The 20,707-nt window shown below is 35.8% G+C and overlaps 2 protein-coding genes across 4 annotated transcripts in view; one reads left to right on the top strand and one right to left on the bottom strand.

Moving 5' to 3' along the window:
* The window catches only part of LOC137406529 (syntaxin-7-like), a 383,065-nt gene that overhangs the window by 309,959 nt on the left and 52,399 nt on the right, over nt 1-20,707 (bottom strand). The window lies entirely within an intron of this gene.
* Nucleotides 1,445-20,537, top strand: LOC137402777 (coiled-coil domain-containing protein R3HCC1L-like). Its single transcript, XM_068089284.1, has 11 exons — nt 1,445-1,572; nt 6,131-6,270; nt 7,823-7,969; nt 10,793-10,906; nt 12,293-12,417; nt 13,618-14,709; nt 14,937-15,355; nt 17,088-17,260; nt 18,441-18,607; nt 18,713-18,853; nt 20,212-20,537. Exons 4-11 carry the CDS (start codon nt 10,899-10,901, stop codon nt 20,373-20,375), a joined length of 2,289 nt encoding a protein of 762 aa, XP_067945385.1. The 5' UTR covers nt 1,445-1,572; nt 6,131-6,270; nt 7,823-7,969; nt 10,793-10,898; the 3' UTR covers nt 20,376-20,537.

A 20,707-nucleotide genomic window follows, 5' to 3' on the forward strand; every position in this document is an offset into this window, starting at 1 on the left:
CGAGAGCCCCAGTGACCCAAACCTCTTCAGCTGGTAGGGCGAGTGATAGCGCAGTCTCACTCTCTAGATGTCATTTTATTTGTGTGAGGTACTTACAACTACATGTATATCCTTTTTCATGATATCAAAAAGCTCCCGAGTATCGGTCTCTCCCTTCAAGCAGCATAACTGTTTAACTCTCCAGTATGTCTTATCATTGAAGGCAGTGATGGCCTTCTCGAAAGATAAGGGTAGTTAGTTGAGTTTTTTCACTTCCACTGCTGCTACCCAGCCTCTTGACTACAGGAGACGAAAACAAGTAGGCAAATCAAAAAAGCAATTCATCATTTTCACTAAAGCCCAGATTAGCAATCTGATTTAATCAGGTTTCTAGATTCTCTCATCACATTATTATCTGTTAATACTTTAACTGTGCACTAGCCAATGCTAACCATTCATACCATCTGCACCAGTCAAAGTAGTTTTAACTTTACCAAATGGCAACCTTAATGGCTGAATTGTTTTATAAGTTAACACTCTCATCTGCTATCCGGTATTTAGATAAAATTCAACATTCTTGCCATTCAAATTGAGAATTTTCACATTCTGGTTTCACTCGCTTTATAACAAGGCTATCTATCTGTACTATTTAATGATTGTCACTAAACTACAAAATTTTCCATTTTTATTTTTATCATGACTGCATTTCTCCTGCTACCCTTGTCACTCATTTCATATCAATGTTATTCTCAATTGTTTCATACTCTTTCAGAGGGTGCTGACTGCAAATATGACCCTTTTGGAAAAACCAGTAGTGCATTCATTTTCAGGACATGCTATACAGACAAGATATTTTAAAATACTTGTCTGACAAAACATTTTATTGCAACAGTAGAAAATTCGTACTATAGAATATGTCAGGGTTCTTTTTATATCTGCTCTATTATGCAAGCACAAGTTTGTTCAAAGCTTTGTTCACTATTAACTATTTTGGCTCGCCTCTGCCATTCGTTACTCACTGCTTGTTTAGTTTTTTTCTTGTGCAGTAATGGTACTTCAATGATCACAAATTTTCTCAGTTTTGTGCACTCTTAGTATTTCACCCTTAAAACCATGCAACGTTTTTAATACGCGTATGTTAAAGATGGCTCAGATTTCTTGCTTTACTAGCTCAACTGGCAAAGTAGTACCTAATAGAAACTATTATGTTTTTATTGTCAAAAGACCATGTGAGCGCAACTAAACGGTGTTGCATAATAATTTCAAAGTTAATAATATTGACTATGTATTATGTATGTATATTGACTAGTTAATGATATTGAATTCGAATGTCATTACAAATTGAATGCGCGTCGGGCAGTTTGAAGTGTGAAATAAGAAGGGCTGCGCCTTTTTCCGGCGAGACCGAGAAGAAAATATATTGGGATAGCCAAAGTTTTAGAATATTACGCTTATAATCTAAATTTTATAACGAAGCAAAAAGGTACGCAATGCTTGTAGAAAGGGATCATCCACAGGCTTGCTTGAAGAACGCAATAATGAAGTAACGAAGACCCGTTAGCAAACCATGTAAAAATAATTATAATAACAGTGGTAAGTGAATGTGAAATACTAGTAATTTCTTCATACTTACTTTTTTAAAGTTTTCATCACCTACATTATTCGTATCCAAATATTCGCTTACGGCAACTAGTATGCCTTATATTTTTATAATCGGACAATCACTTTTGTTCATTTATTTCTAAATTTTCTCAAATCGGCAAGCGTTTTTGCTAAATTTTTGCTTAACAATTATCATGTGAGATTTTCATCGTTATTCGTTGGAAGTCTCATACATTATTTTATTATTATACATTATTACTCCTAGCTACATAAATAGGAAAGTCACGTATGTTACCTTTTATTTCACCTTATCATATTACCTTCCATTGTCATACTTTCACAAACACCTCCATAACTGCTGTTTGAGCTACTTTATTCAAAATCAAGGGTTGCTTCTTACTGGTTTTTTCGTCATTGTATCTGGCTCTTCTAACATTAACTGAACCTCGATAAGGCACGGTTTGCAACTGCAGATCTGCTGAGTTGGAATAGCTCTATTATCCATATACGCCGTTATCTGCTTTTGGTTAATAATTAGCCGATTACAAAAACTTGTGCCATTACTATTATGATGATAGTATCCTATTATTGATTTATTTGTTTCATAAGCACTTTGAATACCATCTTATGTTCATATCCGCTTATCTTTCAGTCGCTAGCTCCTCATTGTTTGTTGGTTTGTCTTGTAACTACATGCTTCACTACTCTCTTTTACTTGCAGTTAGTATTATAGCATTCTTCATGCTTTTGATATCTGCCGCAATAACTTTTGTGGTTTAGTAGTCATCCCCATCGACAACCTTGTATGTATATTTGCATGGTACTAACTGATGTCTCCCTGATGTCATCTTGGTTTAAGCATCTCTCCCTACAAACGATTACGACCTCTATCATTGCTTATGCGTCTGCCTGTTTCAGACCATAAATGTTTTTTTTGGCAACCGCCAAAATTTGCAATATATGTATAACTCGTCAAATACCGTATGTCCCACCATAGCTTTTGTGCTTCGTATAACCACCAGCTTTCGCCCATCTTTCCATTTAATGTTTATTTTAATAATCTAGTATTTTGCACTTATGTACATGTTTGTATTTTTCAAACTATATGTTACTATGGAAATCAAATTTTACCATCATTCTAAATCTTTGCTTTTCTCTTAATTTAACTTCATTAATCACCTCATATGCTTAGCATTGCTTAAGAGATGGATCTTAGCCACTCTGTTAACCATTCCTTCTATAGATCTCATCAAACAACAACGATTTTGTAAATAGGTATAAGGACAAGGCCAAGCATGGTGTCACACACAAAGGCAATTTTTTTCTGCCTTTTGCAATCATAATTTCCAGTTAACTAGTGAGTAAACATGTTCAGACATGTAGAAACACAAAAGTTTTCATAATGAAATCTTCTATCATGAAGATATTGGGCATGCAAGTAGGTTTTCACTGTATGGAGTGTGACGCGCGGGACAATTGATCATATCCTCTCAAACTTTGCAATTCATTCTGAAATAAATTTTGCTTCCATTTTATATTCAATACAAGGGTGGATTTTCTAGCCCAGGTGTTTTTTCCGAGCAAATGCAAATTTCTCCTTATAATTCAGGCGAGCAAAAATTAGTTTGTCCCGCGTGTCACAATTTTAGTGCATTTAGTTGCAGCCTATTCTTCCTAAGCGATCTGAGATAAAAAATTCTTATCTATAATTCGATTTTGGGCTGCTATAGCTTAGCCCAACTCGCCAATTTACTAAAAATACTGCAAGTTTCTGTTTTATAGGTACATGGAAGTATTTGTGACGCGCGGGACATTTTTAATAATATGGTGATGTCTGCATTTGTTTGGGAGTTCTCTTTTATACCCTGGCATGTGAAAGTAATGCTAGATATTCCAAGTCTAAAAGCCAGTTTCTTTGAGAAAAATAATGAATTAGAATTATTTTATAACGTTTTGTAACTCAGAGTCTGGAGCTTGTCAATATTAGCCTACTCTTCTGATACACACACCTAGTGTGCAAATCACGAGGTAATCTTTGAACCAAATGTGTATTTTTAAAGTACGGTTACAAAAATTCACAAATACGCATTGAATTTTCAGTCAGTAGAGAAAGTAGGTTTTCCTTCTAGATATGGTAAGACTTTTTTCTGAACTGGCCTGTATTCTAATGAATGCCAAACTGCTGTTAACATCATGCCACACTTTCTGTCCACAAGCGACGAAAGCTTCGGAAACACCTGCTGAACTACACGTTGAGTGACATCTTTGAGATTTTCAATAAGGAATATCCAGATGTCAAGGTGAGCCCTAGTAAATTTAAAAAGTTGGGCCCAGTAAATTGCAAGCCAGTTTCTAGACATGATCAAATTGTCTGTGCTTGCAAATACTGCGAAAATGCGGAATTAGCTCTACTGGGACTGCGGCAGGCCAGTGTCTGTTCTTTGGAAATGCCTACTACTGTTCACCAGCTACTGAAAAGAACTGTGTGTAACATGGAAAATGAATCATGTGTAAAGAGGGAATGTGACTCTTGTGGCTCCGATTCAATCGATAGTTTGGTTGTTAGCGCTAAAGAACATGTGAATTTTTATCAGTGGAGAGATGGTGAAAACGGCTTCCTAAACAAGCTCGAAGATCAGATGCTATCGTCTGACTTGCTTGTGCTGCTGAAATACCAACTGACATAACTTTCCCTTCATATGTACACTTCCAACCGTCAACACAAATCAATCAGTTACCTCAAACAGAATTTGAAAAATGGGGCAGTGATCATTCACAAAGACTTCAGTGAGGACTTTAACTGTAAGCAAGCAACTGAAATCCAAAGCACTTACTACACTACAATAGGGGTAACAGTATTCACTGTCATGATTTATTATAAGCTGGATAGAGTCCTAGCCCACAAATGCTACGCAATAGTCAGTGATAGCCAAGAACACACTAAGGATGCTGTTTACATGTTTAATAGAGAACTTGTGAAATTTCTGAAAGCAGAAAATATTAACTGGCAACATATTCATTATGTAAGTGATGGATCCGCTTTGCAAATCAAAAATCAGTTCACAGTTCAAAACTTGATTTGCCATAAAGAAGAAATGGGTATGCCAGCTGACTGGAGTTTTTTTGAGGCATCGCATGGCAAAGGTGCAGTAGATGGTGTTGGGGAAAGCATCAAACAACAGGTTCTAATGGCAGTATATCGAGGATGGTATGTCATAAACTCGGCAAAGTCATTTGCAGAAGCTGCAACAGTAATAACTTTCAAATCCGTGAAACCAATGATGATTTTATATATCTCAGAAATATGATCACTAAAACAGCAAAGATCTGCAAAGAACACTGGTCCGCTGCACCTCCAATGCATGGCATTCGATTTTGCCATCACATAGCAATTAAAGAAGATGGTGATGTTACTCTGATGAAATGGTGTTCTTCCACTTGGCAGCCAGTTCCATCCACACCGAGCAGCAAACCTAATCAAAAGGTGACCACAGGAGATACTTCACAAACATTGACTCAGTTCTTACCACAAACGCTGGTCGCAGTGGCCTATGCCTCCGAAGTCAGCATTGGAGAAATTCTCACAGGGGAAGCTAATGAAGGTAGCTACACTATAAAGTACATACACCGTGCAAGCAAGCAGTTCACGTGGCCAAACCTCGACGACATAAGAACCACCCACAGGAATTTTCTTCTTAAAGTATTTCCAGTTATTGTACGAGCAGCAACTACCAGGTCACTGAGAACCTTTGTACTAGAAAATGAGGCAATAATAATGGCAGAATATGTTTTTAAGAAAAAATAGTTTACTGCATGGAAGTCTGACAATCTTCAAGTTATATGTGTTTTATGTTTAAATAAAATAAATACAATATATAGCAATTTTAAACTATTGGTTAGTTTAGCACAAGTATATTTAATGTTACTACTGCAACTCATAACACTTTGTGGCATAACAACTACAAAACAGAAAAATGCTTAATTTTTCCCGCGCCTCACAGTCCCGTGCGTCACAGGTGGTAGTCTTCTTTCAAACCTTACAGAATCATTAAACTTTGACCTGGAAACAAAATGGTATGTATTCCTAATAGAAGGACAATAGAGCTTTGAGCCTGTCAAATAATAATGTTATGAGTCCAAAATTTCAGAAGATTTTTCCAATTGATCAAAGAGTAGTTTTTCATGCCAAATTATGGTCCTACGTGTCACACCAGCTTTAATGGTTCATAATTTGTTAATGCATTACATGACAAAGATGAAATCTCATTCAGTGATAGTTGGTGGCAAGTGCTTTCTAAAACAGTACGAATGGCACCAGAATTTCGCATTTGAGCTGAGAAGTATGCTAAAAAGCGTTCAAATGTCCCGCGCGTCACAATCCTACCAAAAATGGCCTTACCCATAAACCACAGCCACTACACCGAATGATTATACATGTATATGCTCACAATGCCTACCATGGAATTCATCAGCCTGATGTGTAAATATGTCTTGCATATAAAGATAGACACATTATATGTTTTATTAGTTTGTACTAATTTAATACTAGGCGTCACAGCACGGAAGTTGGGCTTATTCTCACAATTGGTTAATTGATGAGGAATTTGAAGGCCTCGTTCATCAGGACATCGAAAAGTTCCTTTTCGCTGACTCCAGTTTTGCTGATCCCCAAAGTTCAACAAAACCACGGTAATTTATCGTCTGTAGAACAGAGTGTCGTGTGTCTTGGTATATTCATTCCACTAACTTCTACTTTTATTCATTGCCGTTATCTTCAAAATGATCATAGTTTGAATTATGCATAGCGCATGAGACTGCTATTATAGGTTATGTAGAGAAGTACAGTGGATAGTTATGGCTAGCCAGCGATGAGTGACTGTTATTTCATCTTGTTAATTCGGTGTGTGACAAAAAGTTGACTACTACAAGACTGCTGTTCATTCAATATATGAATTGACTAGCTGTGCTACCCGACGTTGCCCGGGTAATAAAAAACGCTGGACAGAACATTGATTTGTATTTAACATATAACAACGTTTCCCATTCTAACCTTCCAACTACATATCACAAGAGAAGTGTTTTGCCAAGTTGAAATAAATTAAGAGAAAAATAAAACAACTGTAAAGGTTTTAAAACTTTGTCAAACAACTGTAACTTTCAAGCTATTAGCCTGGCACATTGCCTATGGAAAATTTCAGTAAGCTGCTAGGCTTTTAATGACAGTACTCCATGACGTTGCGTCAGCATTGTTGTCCAGCTACAGTTATTCTAATAATAGCTATAGCCGGAATGCAGACAGACATACGGACATACCTTGAGAAATACATATATATGTAGATTTACCTAAATGGTCATTATGACCTTCAGCGGTTATTTATTGAAGTGTTGAGCGGTAATATTAGTTGAGTCACGTTCTTTTAAAAGCTGATTATTAAATTTTAAACACAAATCTAGACCTGAGCAGTAAAGTTTGTACGCAAAATTTTCCTATTGAAAGTACCTAATTGACTATTCATTTTGACTTCAAAACGTTTGCATGAAAAGTAAACCCAACTGTGTCTAACAGGGTGTTTCGTATAACTCATCCTTTTGTAAAACAAGAGTTAGCAACTTTTAACCCTGAATTCTTTATTCTTTTTTTATTGTAGAGCTTGAAGCAACAATAATATCTTTCACTTTGATCAAGTAGATTTTCACATGCATCACCTTTTACTGTTCACCTAACATGTTGTTTGTTTTCATTTTACACTTGTAAGAATTACATAGCTGACTATTTTATATATGTATGTTCAAAGTATTACAAAATCTTGTATCTTTGCGCTTGTTTTACCGCGCTCTTCCTTATATCTGTATCTAGCTAGTAAGTTGAGGTTAGATAGTTTAACAAGTCAAGTTTGGACTCGTAGCATAATTGATGAGGCACAATTCAACCAGCATGTGACAGTTTATTTACACATGAGCAATTATCTGTAGAGAGAAAATTAGTTAGATGGAGTTGCTCAGTGCTTTTGAAAAATTAATAAATCACCTCAATATATTTTTTCATATTTTTACATCAAAGTCATTTAAAATTTTGGTGTTTTTTAAATGTCATTGTCAGGCACATGCTCTTGTTATTAACTGTGTTTGTTTGTATAGTTGTTTTGTACACTTGAGCATATATTTTGCCTTTAATGATCAATGTACACCGCTATTATGGTTGTGTCTTAATAAATTATGCTGTAATAATATTGTTTTGCAGGGTTCTTTTGTTTCCTCCAGTCACAGACCATTATCGTTTCTTGATACACAAATTCATCCAAGGGCATCGAGAGAAGCTACACAGTTTTTCGATTGGTGCTGATGATCAGAGAAGAACAGTTGTTTGTCATCCGATTTTATTAGTGAGGTATGAAATTTGTGTCTCTTACGGATATGGCTCTAGGCATTGTATGACATTTGATTCATTAATATCTCTGATTTAGCATTTGTACAAGTTGGATTGTAGAGTGATGATTTTGACCATACAAACAAGATTTGTTCTTCTATATTGCTAGGGTCAAGGCCATCGGTTGACCTTAGCATTTTCAAAAGTTTCAGTTTATGGCATTTATTGGCCTGTCACTAATTTAGTGTTTTCAGTATTAATATGCAGCAGGTTGAATGCGCGATGCACTTGGACCCAACTAATCTTTTTATCCATAGTAAAAAACACTTTATTTTTCCAAAGAAATCTTCTCGCTTGACTAACGTTTTGTATTGCATGCATTGAACTAACTCGGCTCAAACCTTTCGGTAAGCCATGTTCATGAAATGATACTCAGATTTCAACAGAAGTTTAAAAAATAACAAATTTCCAGATGTTTCTTGATCGACATGTTTATATTTATATGCATTTGGTTTGTGGGTGTATTGATTCCTTGTTCACTTTTTTGGTAACCAATGTTACAAACCCTTCATCTGTTCTCACCTGGTATTCTGGTTCTTCTTTAAATCTGGTCCGATTGAGTTTACTCGATTAACGTTCATTTACAGGATTCAATTACTAATGAAATTTTCTGTCGCGTAGCCGACAGATTGTCCACGCTATTTACTTAAACCTAATTTGTTAATGTCTATAAATATGATTACTACTATTATACATGTACTTCACATTTATGTATTTTATTTCTCAGTTTCAAACAGGAAATATTAGTTTTTTTTATTGTCCGCACTATTGAAAAATATATTCATTTGCTTTATTGATTTGCTACATCTATGCATGTGGTATATGATTGCCCTGTGTCCAATGGTGATGTTAAATGTAACTAGTTCTGGCATTCTATAAACAAAATATTATGGATAGTGCCGCTTCTATACTAAAGTTACTTTTCCAGTCTTTCGGTAGTTTTGATTAAAAATTGTGTTATATTTTAAAATAACCTGGTATTTCTATGACTTTTATTCAAATAATTAAGATCTTTAGCATCTTGGAGACATATTAATTTTCTCAATTATTGAGCCTTCACTCTGAGTTTACATTTTTACTGTCAAACCTTAACATGGAGAGTTGAGCTACTCTGATGTCTCTGTATATTAGAACAAAGAATATTTTAAAAAAATCCATGTAAAAACACATTAAGTTTTGTTTAGTCTATTCCTGAGCCCAAAAATAGGGATAAACACTTTATGCAATTACTGGGAGCATTAGATCAAATGTATTAGGTTGAAGCACTAAATGTAAAAACATGCAAGTTGTATTGAATACCAGTAACTAATTAAAGGAATCGTTACTCTGCTGTAAGAAAAGGTGAACAGAAGTGTAGGCTTTACCATGAGCAAGCTTGATGGTAAAGTGAATGGTAGAAATACCTGGCGTACCTCACACTAGGGATAGTACCTCACACTAGGGATAGTACCTCACACTAGGGATAGTACCTCACACTAGGGATAGTACCTCACACTAGGGATAGTACCTCACACTAGGGATAATACCTCACACTAGGGATAGTACCTCACACTAGGGATAGTACCTCACACTAGAGATAGTACCTCACACTAGGGATAGTACCTCACACTAGGGATAGTACCTCACACTAGGGATAGTACCTTATACTAGGGATAGTACCTTATACTAGGGATAGTACCTCACACTAGGGATAGTACCTTATACTAGGGATAGTACCTCACACTAGGGATAGTACCTTATACTAGGGATAGTACCTCACACTAGGGATAGTACCTTATACTATGGATAGTACATCACACTAGGGATAGTACCTCACACTAGGGATAGTACCTTATACTAGGGATAGTACCTTATACTAGGGATAGTACCTCACACTAGGGATAGTACCTTATACTAGGGATAGTACATCACACTAGGGATAGTACCTCACTTTAGGGATAGTACCTTATACTAGGGATAGTACCTCACACTAGGGATAGTACCTTATACTAGGGATAGTACCTCACACTAGGGATAGTACCTTATACTAGGGATAGTACCTCACACTAGGGATAGTACCTCAAACTAGGGATAGTACCTCACTCTAGGGATAGTACCTTATACTAGGGATAGTACCTCAAACTAGGATAGTCCCTTATACTAGGGATAGTACATCACACTAGGGATAGTACCTCACACTAGGGATAGTACCTTATACTAGGGATAGTACCTTATACTAGGGATAGTACCTTATACTAGGGATAGTACCTCACACTAGGGATAGTACCTTATACTAGGGATAGTACCTCACACTAGGGATAGTACCTTATACTAGGGATAGTACCTCACACTAGGGATAGTACCTTATACTAGGGATAGTACCTCACACTAGGGATAGTACCTTATACTAGGGATAGTACCTCACACTAGGGATAGTACCTTATACTAGGGATAGTACCTCACACTAGGGATAGTACCTCACACTAGGGATAGTACCTTATACTAGGGATAGTACCTCACACTAGAGATAGTACCTCACACTAGGGATAGTTTACCATGACCTAACTTCCCTGTATTCACTTTATATTATTGTTACATATTTTATTTTCAATTTGGACCCACTTTTCTACATTCATTTACAGAGCTGTAATGTTTTGAGGAATTAAAAGTGTGAGATATTGAAACAACTTCTAATGTCAAAACAAATATTACCTTGAATTTTATGTTCTGTGTTGACAAATTTGCATGCCGAGATCATTATGAGGTGTGGTATGGCTGTATATTCATTGTATTCATATACCTTAGAGACAGGGTATGTACTGATCTCGATGGAGAGGCGGACCGTCTAGTACAAAAGTCCAGAGAGAAGGCAGCGAAGGTCAGTGCAAAGAAGCGGAAAGCTAAACAAGACATGGAGAGGTGAATTTTGTGGTTATTTATAGGCTTTTGAAAGTTAGCATTAAAAAGCTCCTAACAAATTACAAGTTGATGACAGGCTATGTGATTCTGTAACAATATTTACTCTTGATGTGGCACTTATGGTGTCTTCATCTCTACTGTTTATAAGCTCTGCCGCCTGCTTGCGTCAGCAAAGGTCATTGCAGAGGTCATAGCAAAGATATCATCCAGCCTCCACTTGAGGTATCTTTTAAGGCAATACACAGCAAAGCAACACTTGTGACTGGAAGTGAATAGTAATGGATATTAATTATTAGTTTATATTTTACAAGCCTTTATCAGCAGCAATGTCATAAAATGATGACAATTTTTTTAATTAAAGGCAACTTTATGAGTGTATCTAGGGTTGTTGTCATGGATTGTTTGTTTCATGCTGCAATCTCAAACATATCTATTGTTAGGAAATGTGTTAATTTTTGTAAAAAAATTTTGTAAAAAGACATGTACAATGACTCTTCACTTTATTACATACATTGTTAAATGTCTAAATTGTGTAACTTAAGGTGTTATGTAATCTGTATGAAAAAGGCTGGAATATGGGTGGTGATGACCTTGTTTTTTATTTAGTTGAATTACTAGTTGTAAAATAATGTTTATTGTGTGACACATAAATGACATTGACCTAAATGGCCATTATGACATTCAGTGTTTAATTATCAGTAATTGAAGATGCAGAGCATAGTGCTAAAAGCGCTCTTGTCATCTCATGAGAAAAGCTAGGTTGTAAAATGTTAACACCATTTCAGACAATAAAGTAAATTTTTACTAAATAATTTTTCTCACATGTATGTGCTAACAATGGCCTCTGTAGAATATTAATCAGGTATAGCAAAGCATCTAATTTTCTAGCAATCTTCCTCAAGATGCCCCGCATCTTGTTCTTTCGTTATCAGATTAATATTATTTGCTAAATGTGATTTTCTGTTTCGGAAGCTGAGTTCCGGATGATAAAAACCGTCTCCTTTGAAGAATTTCTGAAACCAACAATTTTTTCACTAAGTATTACCCTTTATGTTAAAACAATCAATTCCTTTTTAGCTTGACAACTGCTAAATTGATAGTCATGTACAAGCATCCTAGACACCTGCTGCTGATATCATTGTTCAGATAGTAGATATGGCAGGTAATGACATCGATTCGAGTCTGTCAAGTTGCCGATACAGGTTTCTACTTTAGGTGTAACTAAGTACTCTAGTACTGCATATCCTAAATGTTACACTTTGTAAGTTTAAAGCAAGACCTGTTCTTGTAATTACTATGAGTGAAGGTTGCAGGTGCTCATTACATAAAAAATTAATTAAGCCTCTCACAATGGTCTCATTATCTACTGTATTTCTGTTCCTTTAGAGCAAAGAAAAGGCCTGACCAGCAGCGGTACATTCCAACAGCACGGCGACATGTTATCAACTCTCCTTCTTCCGGAGAAGAGGCTCAGGCTGACATCCATTCTAACCCGTCAAATCCCACCCATGGTAAGGTAAAACCTTTTCAAGTTGAAACTTAATTATAGTTCAAATGATTCAGTTGATTACTGTGCCTAATGCTGCATCCTTGAGGTCTAACTTTGCCTGTTCATATTGATCAAAATAGCTAAATAGAATTACGTTCTACGTCGTCAGAAACTCGCTAAAACTTTTGCGACACACTGAAGCGTTTCATTGCTTTTAGCGTGTAAGAGTAATCAAGGTGAAATATTAGATATTTAATATGTAGCTGAGTTTTGTTATTTCACTGAGTCATAAGCTGTGCAGATGTATCTATCTATATGTGCTTCTATCTGCCAGCTCACCGTGAGCAGGTCAGCATGTTATTTATTCAGTTACATGGACCTTTACTGTATGATTTTAATTTGTTCCAGTGTTAACATTGTAAGGTGAAGATTTTGTATAGAGGGTTATAGAAACCCATAGTAAATACCTAATGCAAACACTCCCTCTGGTAAAAATCATCTAGATTTTATATAAGTAGGCCTACTGTACATATTAAAAATTAGTAATAAAATAATATGTTAACCATAGTAACTATAGTTACCTACAGTAACTTTAGTGTATTTGGTAGTTATGATCTGCAATAAAATGTAACGTTACAATGTACTATGCGCAGTACGTACCGTAATGAGTTACCTTTGAGGCAGACCTATTCTTACTTTTGAATTGAACTTAAACAAATTTAGCTTATTAAATACATACCTAAAGCTAAGTTTTAGTATGTATTTTTAACTATTTTACTGAACTTCAATTTTTTCATCGGCTAAAATTTTATCACTTATTGGTTTCGTTTTCACTATGACCGACTCGTAACGAATAATCTTGAATCGAGCATCGTATCTATTTCATGCATTGTGTCAGAAATTTTAGCCAGTAGCATATCGGCATATTTGTATATCGATATATTTTGTATATTTGTATATTCGGCATATCCGCATACTGACGACTAAATTTGCATTACGGGTGAAATTTTTGTTAATATCGCATGGCAAAAAATATTTCATATGGAGAGGGCGAAAGTTCATCATGGGTCATTAACGGGGTCATCGTAACATGAGGATGCACTGTATTGTCAGTTTATTTTTTTTTTTGTCTCTCTGTTTCTCCTTCAACACTGTGTTGACTGCTAGTAGCATAGTTTACCATCGGGCAATTACTGTAATTTGAAATATTCAAATTCTGTAGAGAAAATACAAAGACCACCACCTGGACGAAGTACAGGGAGAGGCAGAGCTCGTCCCATGCCCCAAGTCTATGTGCCACCAGCTAGGAGAAAAGCTGAGCAGCAAGCTATGAAACATTCAAAGATTGGAGATGTGAAAGGTCACATAGCTTGCGCAGATCAGAGCTACGAAAACCTCAATCTGCGAATGGAAGACTCGAAACTAGACAGCAGATGTGGTGTAATGGTGGCACCCATCGCCGCTACCAACTGTGTTGAGAGTGCCCACAGGGACGCGCTAGGAGTTGTAGTTGATGAGAATAGGTGCTCATCAGAGACAATAGTAAACGATAAGCAGTTGTTCAGTCATAATGGTTCAACTGCTGAAAGTGATAAAAAGTTTGTGAGTGGTGAAGGTTTGACATCGAGTGATCAACCGTCAGTAGAGAGGGATGGACCATCAGCAGTGTGTGGTGAACAGTCAGTAGTGAGTGATGAACAGTTAGTAGTGGGTGATGATCAATTAATAGTGGGTGATGAACAGTCAGTAGTGAGTGGTAAAGAGTCAACATCAGTTTGTGAATGGAAGACAAAAAATGGCGAACCATCGGCAGTGAAGGATGGACATACAGTAGTGAACGATGGACAGTCGACTGTAATTAGTGGACAATCATCAGTAAATGATGAACAATTAGCATTGGGAGAGGAGCAGCCAGTATCAATTCATGAACAGTCAATAAAAAGTGAACAGTCAGTAGTGAGTAATGAACAGTCTTCAGTGAGTGGTAAACCATCAGTACCAGATGAGTCAGATAATGTATGTAAGAGTCATGCTCCCGTGACATCTTTGGAGTTGGTGTGTCACCCACCTCAAGGCAGCGACACCGATTCAAGTTCATACGCTGTTGGACAGCCTGAGGGTGGTGGTGATTCATTTGTTTTGACCGGTGCAGATACAATTAATAAGGCCACTGCGAGTACTATAGTAGAGAGACTAGATTATCCACCAGAAGACAACTGTACCAGCGAAAATGTATTAAAGCCAGAAAAATATGCAACTGTTGTCACAGATCAGTTGATGTCTGGTGGAGATAATGCAGCAGCTGCAGGAACAGGTATTATTAAACAACGTGTTTGTTAGATGATTAGAACACAATGCAAGTTTTAGGTTTATTCTCTGTGTAACTTGTGAGAGTTATTTTGTTTGATGTAGTTAGTGCTGGCTGGAGAGTACTATAAGTTGGTTCTTAGGCGGTTCTACAGAGCTTATGCTTATATCATATCATATTGTATATTTGACTCGTCCTGCGTGTGTTTGGGAGATATTTCTTTTCTACTGCAGAGTTTCGCTCTGTGCCTCAAGATGGCAATGCTCAAAGCGATTCATTTAAGGCGGAAAAAGAGGGTGGTGATCTCATGCACCAAACTGCTGCAGATGAGTCAAGTGTGGCTGTGACTTCTGACTCATCCTTAGAAAAGTCTTCAAAAAGCAGTTTGGAACCAGCCGTTGAGCCTAAATTATCTAAAAAGCAATTGAAGGCTGCAATGAAAGCGGCAAAGAAGTCAGCTAAAGCTGGTAAAAAGAGTAAGGCTTCTGTTGTGGCAAAAAGTGAAGCGGTGAATGACAAGTGTGCGTCCGAGTCATCAACAAGCAGCAAGGCTAAAGCTCCTGTTGCTGGTCATTCACCAGATGATGATGATTCATGGGACACCAAGTTTGATGAAGATGGTGAATGTTTGGATGAAGAGCTTTTAAAAGAGGTAAGATTTCCTTAAAGCACATAAATTACATAATTTTTTTATTATATAGTTCAATACATCAGTTTTGACTTTCGAATGAGCCTATATTCAATACACAAAGAATAATAGAACTATGAAAAATAGGGTGTCAAAAATATGTCCTGCAATAAAAAAACACTTGGTTGCGGTTCTCATAATGTGATCTCATAATTATTATTTAGCCTTAAATCGTCGATCCCTTTCGCTGCCATTGAGGCTGCGCTTTTCTGTGACAATTGGTGTTGTTAAACACAGAGAGTGCTAATAATAAACTAGGATTTTAGATAATCAACAATGCCTGGGGATCCGACCAATACAAACACATGTTCTGGGTTAATTAATTATGCTTCAATAAATATACTGTCGTTGATAAAGGTAATGAAATCACATCGATTAAATTGTGACCTGCAGTTGCATGGCCCTAGGACTATATGTCAATCGCATTTTCGCGAGATCACGCAATAGTTGAAATTAATTAGTCTCAGTCGTGCCCCTCAACATCACAATAAAAAGAGAGGACTAGTGCATAATGTCATCAGGAAAACATAGTATGGTGCTTGGAATCTGAGTTATTTATCATAGAAATAATCTGTACATAGAGAGCTAATGACACTGATTCCTTTGTGATCTTCATTGGTTCTCTGGAGTTGTCCTACCTTTGCCTGCCACTAGCGTCATTATCGTAGTTGATAAATATAAGCAGTAAGCAATAAAATAAGCGGTAAGAGCACACATCGCCAAATATAAAAATTGTGAGGTCACAATTTTCGAGCGTATACCATTGAACATTTCTGCGGTAGAGCTTTGGGGAAATCCTATAAACACCAACCAATGTCTGTCTCATCATGTCAAACAATGGCTCATTCGAAAGCCAAGATTCCTATGTATTGAAATATATGATAAAAAAATTATGTAATTGATGTGCTTTAAGCTGGTCTGTATGAATACATGTGTCTGCGGTCTATTGCATGTATGCACCCTGTTTGCTGTGGTTATCTGAATAAATCAATGGTTTGGACCTTCCCTACTATGGTATATTATTATTAGTGTATTTTATAATTACATTTAGAGTTGTGAAAAACATCAAAAGAATTTTGAATCAAAATTTTAGTAGATTTTATCAGAAAGTCATAGTATTTTTCTATCATATGGAATTGTATTTTTTTAATGTTTAAAGTAATCTGACTGGCAGGATGTTTCAAGATTAAAATCAACAATACTTGATTGCGGTTAAAACGCTCAGAAGAAAAATATGTGCGAAATGACGCCACTAGTTGCTATCATTGCTATAGTTGATATCAGTTGTGTTCCAAGTTGCAGCGTTACGCCTTTCTATTCTCTTGTCTCTTTGCAACTTCAATAATATTGCACTTTCGCGTGATCTGAGCAATTTCACCGCGATCAAGTTTGTCAATTGTACTCTTGAAGCATCCTGGCAGACTACTTCAAACATCAAAAACAATCGCAAATGATAGAAAACTACCGACACTTTCTGATAAAATCTACTAACATTTTGTTCATTTTAAAAAGAATATCTAATCCAACATTTAACAGTTAAATTATGAAGGAAGTTTTGGATTTATACTCATTTTCATGCAGAAGTCTGAGTGCGAAGGCGTAATCGAGGTGGACCAATCTGTAACTATTGTTCTACCCTTTTTGTGTGATAACAATTTTTCAGGCGTGTCAAGGGTTTTGCTGTTTCTCATTACAGTTGAATGAAAAGGTTGGGGACGTGACAATATGCAAGCCTGTAATAGACTATTTAGAGTTTACTCCCAAAGACATCGAGGTAGATGATGAACAGTTTGGCCATTTGGTAGAGATTTACGACTTCAGCTCTACACTGGATACAAGTGACCTAGTTAACATATTTACATCTTCAGTGTAAGTAGTCTGCTGTCAGTAAGCGAAGGCTGCCTTCTCTCTGTGACCAATATAGTTAGTCATTTTTAGTACGCATGTTTCGTACTCATGTACGCAAAAGCTTATATCAGCTCAAATTAATGTATTTTAGTTTTTTGTATGGTTTTTGTATTAGTTGGTGTGTAATTGTCATAGTTCTCTTTTGATAAACTAGTCTTGCAGGCTAAAAAACTAACAATTAGTAAAACACACTCAAAAAAAATTCTGTTCAGGTAGTTCAGCAGGTTCATAGCGTAATCACATGATAAGTATGTTATTAGTTGTGTTGGATTTGTCACCACTTGTTTGTACTGTTGCTAGTTGTTTAAGTTCTGCCCTGTGTTACTTAGGATATGATCATATCATAGCTCAGCTGGTTAAGAGAATACTTACAATAATGGTTGCCTTGGTGAGGTTACATCGGTTTAGATATTTCCTTCTATTTAGTTATTTCCTATCATTTGTTCATTTGTCCATATCATGTTGTAAGTTTACTGATTGGAGCATCTATTTAATCTAGTAATCTTTGTATAACATCGTTTAGTCGAATTCTATCATGTACAAATTTAATTAATCCCAAAATTTGTTTTAATTGTCAAAACTATCATGTGTTGGAGCAAGTAATTCATAAGAATTTCCTGTATTTTATATATTTCATTCGGCAGCGCAGAAACCTATTAATGACTACTTCAGGTAATTGCGCACAGCGTTAAAACAAGTGCATTACATAAAACTATGAAAACATGTAAAAAATCCATCAATAACATTATAATAATCAATAAAGGAGGTTGTTTAGTATTTGTCATGTTTTCACTGTTGGATTGTTCACTGTTACCTTTGAAACTGCAATGTTTAGAGAAACTTAAAGACATACATTGAAATTAGCTTTGGGTGTTGAATCAAATATTAATATTTACCCTAACTTCATATAATATGCTGGAAAACTTCTAAGTAGAGGTGATCATATGTAGAGATTTATAAGTAGAGGTGATCATATGTAGAGATTTATAAGTAGAGGTGATCATATGTAGAGATTTATAAGTAGAGGTGATCATATGTAGAGATTTATAAGTAGAGGTGATTATATGTAGAGATTTATAAGTAGAGGTGATCATATGTATAGATTTATAATTTAGAAATTGTAATATGTATCGTTTTGCAGCACGAAGGATTTTGACATCAAGTGGGTGGATGATACCCATGCCATTGGAGTATTCTCAAGCTGCATGGCAGCACAAGACGCCTTGGCATATATACACCCAATGGTGAAGACGAGACCTTTATCTCAAGCTTCTCGCGCCACGAAACTTAAAGCTAAAACAGTAAAAGGTAATAGAATGGACTGCTAGCTATCTGATAGCTGGTCTTTTGATATTCAACATCAACTCTCAGTCTACAGCGATTTGCTCATTTTGGTTTTTACTCTTATTTTAGAATTTCTTCTACCAAAAAAGGCACGGCCTGAGACCAATGCATTTCCTGCACGGCGTATGGTGGCGAATATATTGGGTGTGAGCTCTAACGTAACAAAGGAACAGCGAGCTAAGGAAAGGCAACAACTGAAAACCGCCAAAGGTTAGTTTGTAAAGTACAGTAGACAACGTATACCTACTATAACGTAAATTCCACATACGCAACAAAATTTTATAAAGTTTTTGCTTCGCACTACGTAAAAAATTCCATATAACTCAGTGTGAAGTCTTTTTTAAGTTTTTAAAAAAAATTTTGTTAGCTTTGAAAATATCGCTTTCCCTCTTGCAGCACGAGTTGCAGTATTGGGTATCGTTGAAAGCTATTTTTTATCATAACCTTAAACCTTTTCAATGGATAGACAGATGGACATATAAATATAGCACTTATTATAGTTAAGTTATAATTTTTTTATATTATATTTTAGACCTATAAAACATTTTTACGGTTTTCCTTTTAAAAAATAGACCTTGCTCTGTAGAATTTAAAAAAAACTCGAGGGGAATTGATTTTGAATGAGTGCATTCTCCTAAACTCATTGTAAAATTACAATCATGGATCGTGAATCAAGTGTAAATAATGAAAAAAGAGAAAAGTTGTCGATACCAGCCACTAATACTACAGCTGCAGTACAGTCATTAAATTAAAGAGTTAAGTCCAGTCTTTTTCCTTTTTGAAGGACCATATGGGGAAGTTTGGGAAGATTTTGTAACAGATTAGGCAATTTACGTGTATTTTACTATTCATATAACGTAAAATCCATAACATCTTACATACAATGTAAGAGCATCTACTGTACTTATAATGCTGATCAACTAATTGTTGTTGATATGCGTATAGAATGAGTGACACACGTGGCTGTACTGTTGTTGACTATGAAGGTTATAAACAGTACTTCTTCCTTTGATGAACTTGTTATGATATTTGTATTTTTCCATTTTCTCTCATAGAAACTAGACAGTATAAACACTGATTGCCAGTTGTAAACAATTTTTTGTGTGGCATTTCAAAAGATTATAATGTCTTCACGTAAAATTGGATGTCTTTAATTGAAAAAGGAAATTTAAATGAGTGATTTGTTTGAAATTTTGTGGTTCTTAGTTTACATATATGTAGCCTGATAGTATTGAATGAGGCATTTTCTCCTGTGGTCAATATTACAATGATAGCTTGCTTAATGCCGAATTAACATTCTCAGGCCTAAAGTTTTTATGCTGATTCATCATCCTTAGCTGAAATTAATTTACCGCTTTGGCAGATGTGTGAAAGTCAATGTTGTACAAAATTTTATTACTTTTGGTAAAAAGTCATCAATCGTTGTAGGCCTTTTTGAGAATCTGCTCAAAGATTTTATTCTTAAAATAAGTGCATAAATGTACATGTATTTGAATAGCAAATGTTGGTACAAATTCATTCATAAAATGCCAGGTTTTCAAACCCGTCGATATCATTCTGTTAAACAGAGAAGAAAAGAGAGGATAATAACACAAGGCAAAGTGTTTGGGAAGGAACAGTAGCTGCTGAGCAAACATCTGATGAGGCTAATCTGCCCACACTTTCTCGTCCCGAGCGTTCAGACAGGAAATGGAGCGGTAGTTTTGGCAAATGTGCAATGGACAGTTTATAACAAATATTGATAAGCTATCGTAATATCTAGCATTACACTTTTCGTTAAAGTCTAAACTGTTGATATAACTTTTTATATTTATGAACTGTTATCATGTCTTTATTATAATTGATTGAGTACTGTATTACAGTAATAAAGCATTTTTTTGTGGCTGAATTATCACACGGTCAGTGATTGTCTCTAGAACTCCTTTAATATCTCTTACCTGTTTACAGCTTGCACTTCAGGCTATCAGCTAAACAGTGCAGGTAAACTGACAGTTTTTATCAAAAGTTCTGGCTACGTTTTATTAGCTAAAAACTAGCTATAATTTTGATGACTTTAAAAGCCTT

This window comes from Watersipora subatra, chromosome 1 (genome assembly GCF_963576615.1).
Source record: "Watersipora subatra chromosome 1, tzWatSuba1.1, whole genome shotgun sequence".
Lineage (NCBI taxonomy): Eukaryota > Metazoa > Bryozoa > Gymnolaemata > Cheilostomatida > Watersiporidae > Watersipora > Watersipora subatra.

Coding starts and splice junctions, on each gene's coding strand:
- LOC137402777 (XM_068089284.1), top strand. Junction 17,261..18,440: donor AACATATTTACATCTTCAGT/GTAAGTAGTCTG, acceptor ATCGTTTTGCAG/CACGAAGGATTTTGACATCA. Junction 18,854..20,211: donor ACAACTGAAAACCGCCAAAG/GTTAGTTTGTAA, acceptor TCTGTTAAACAG/AGAAGAAAAGAGAGGATAAT.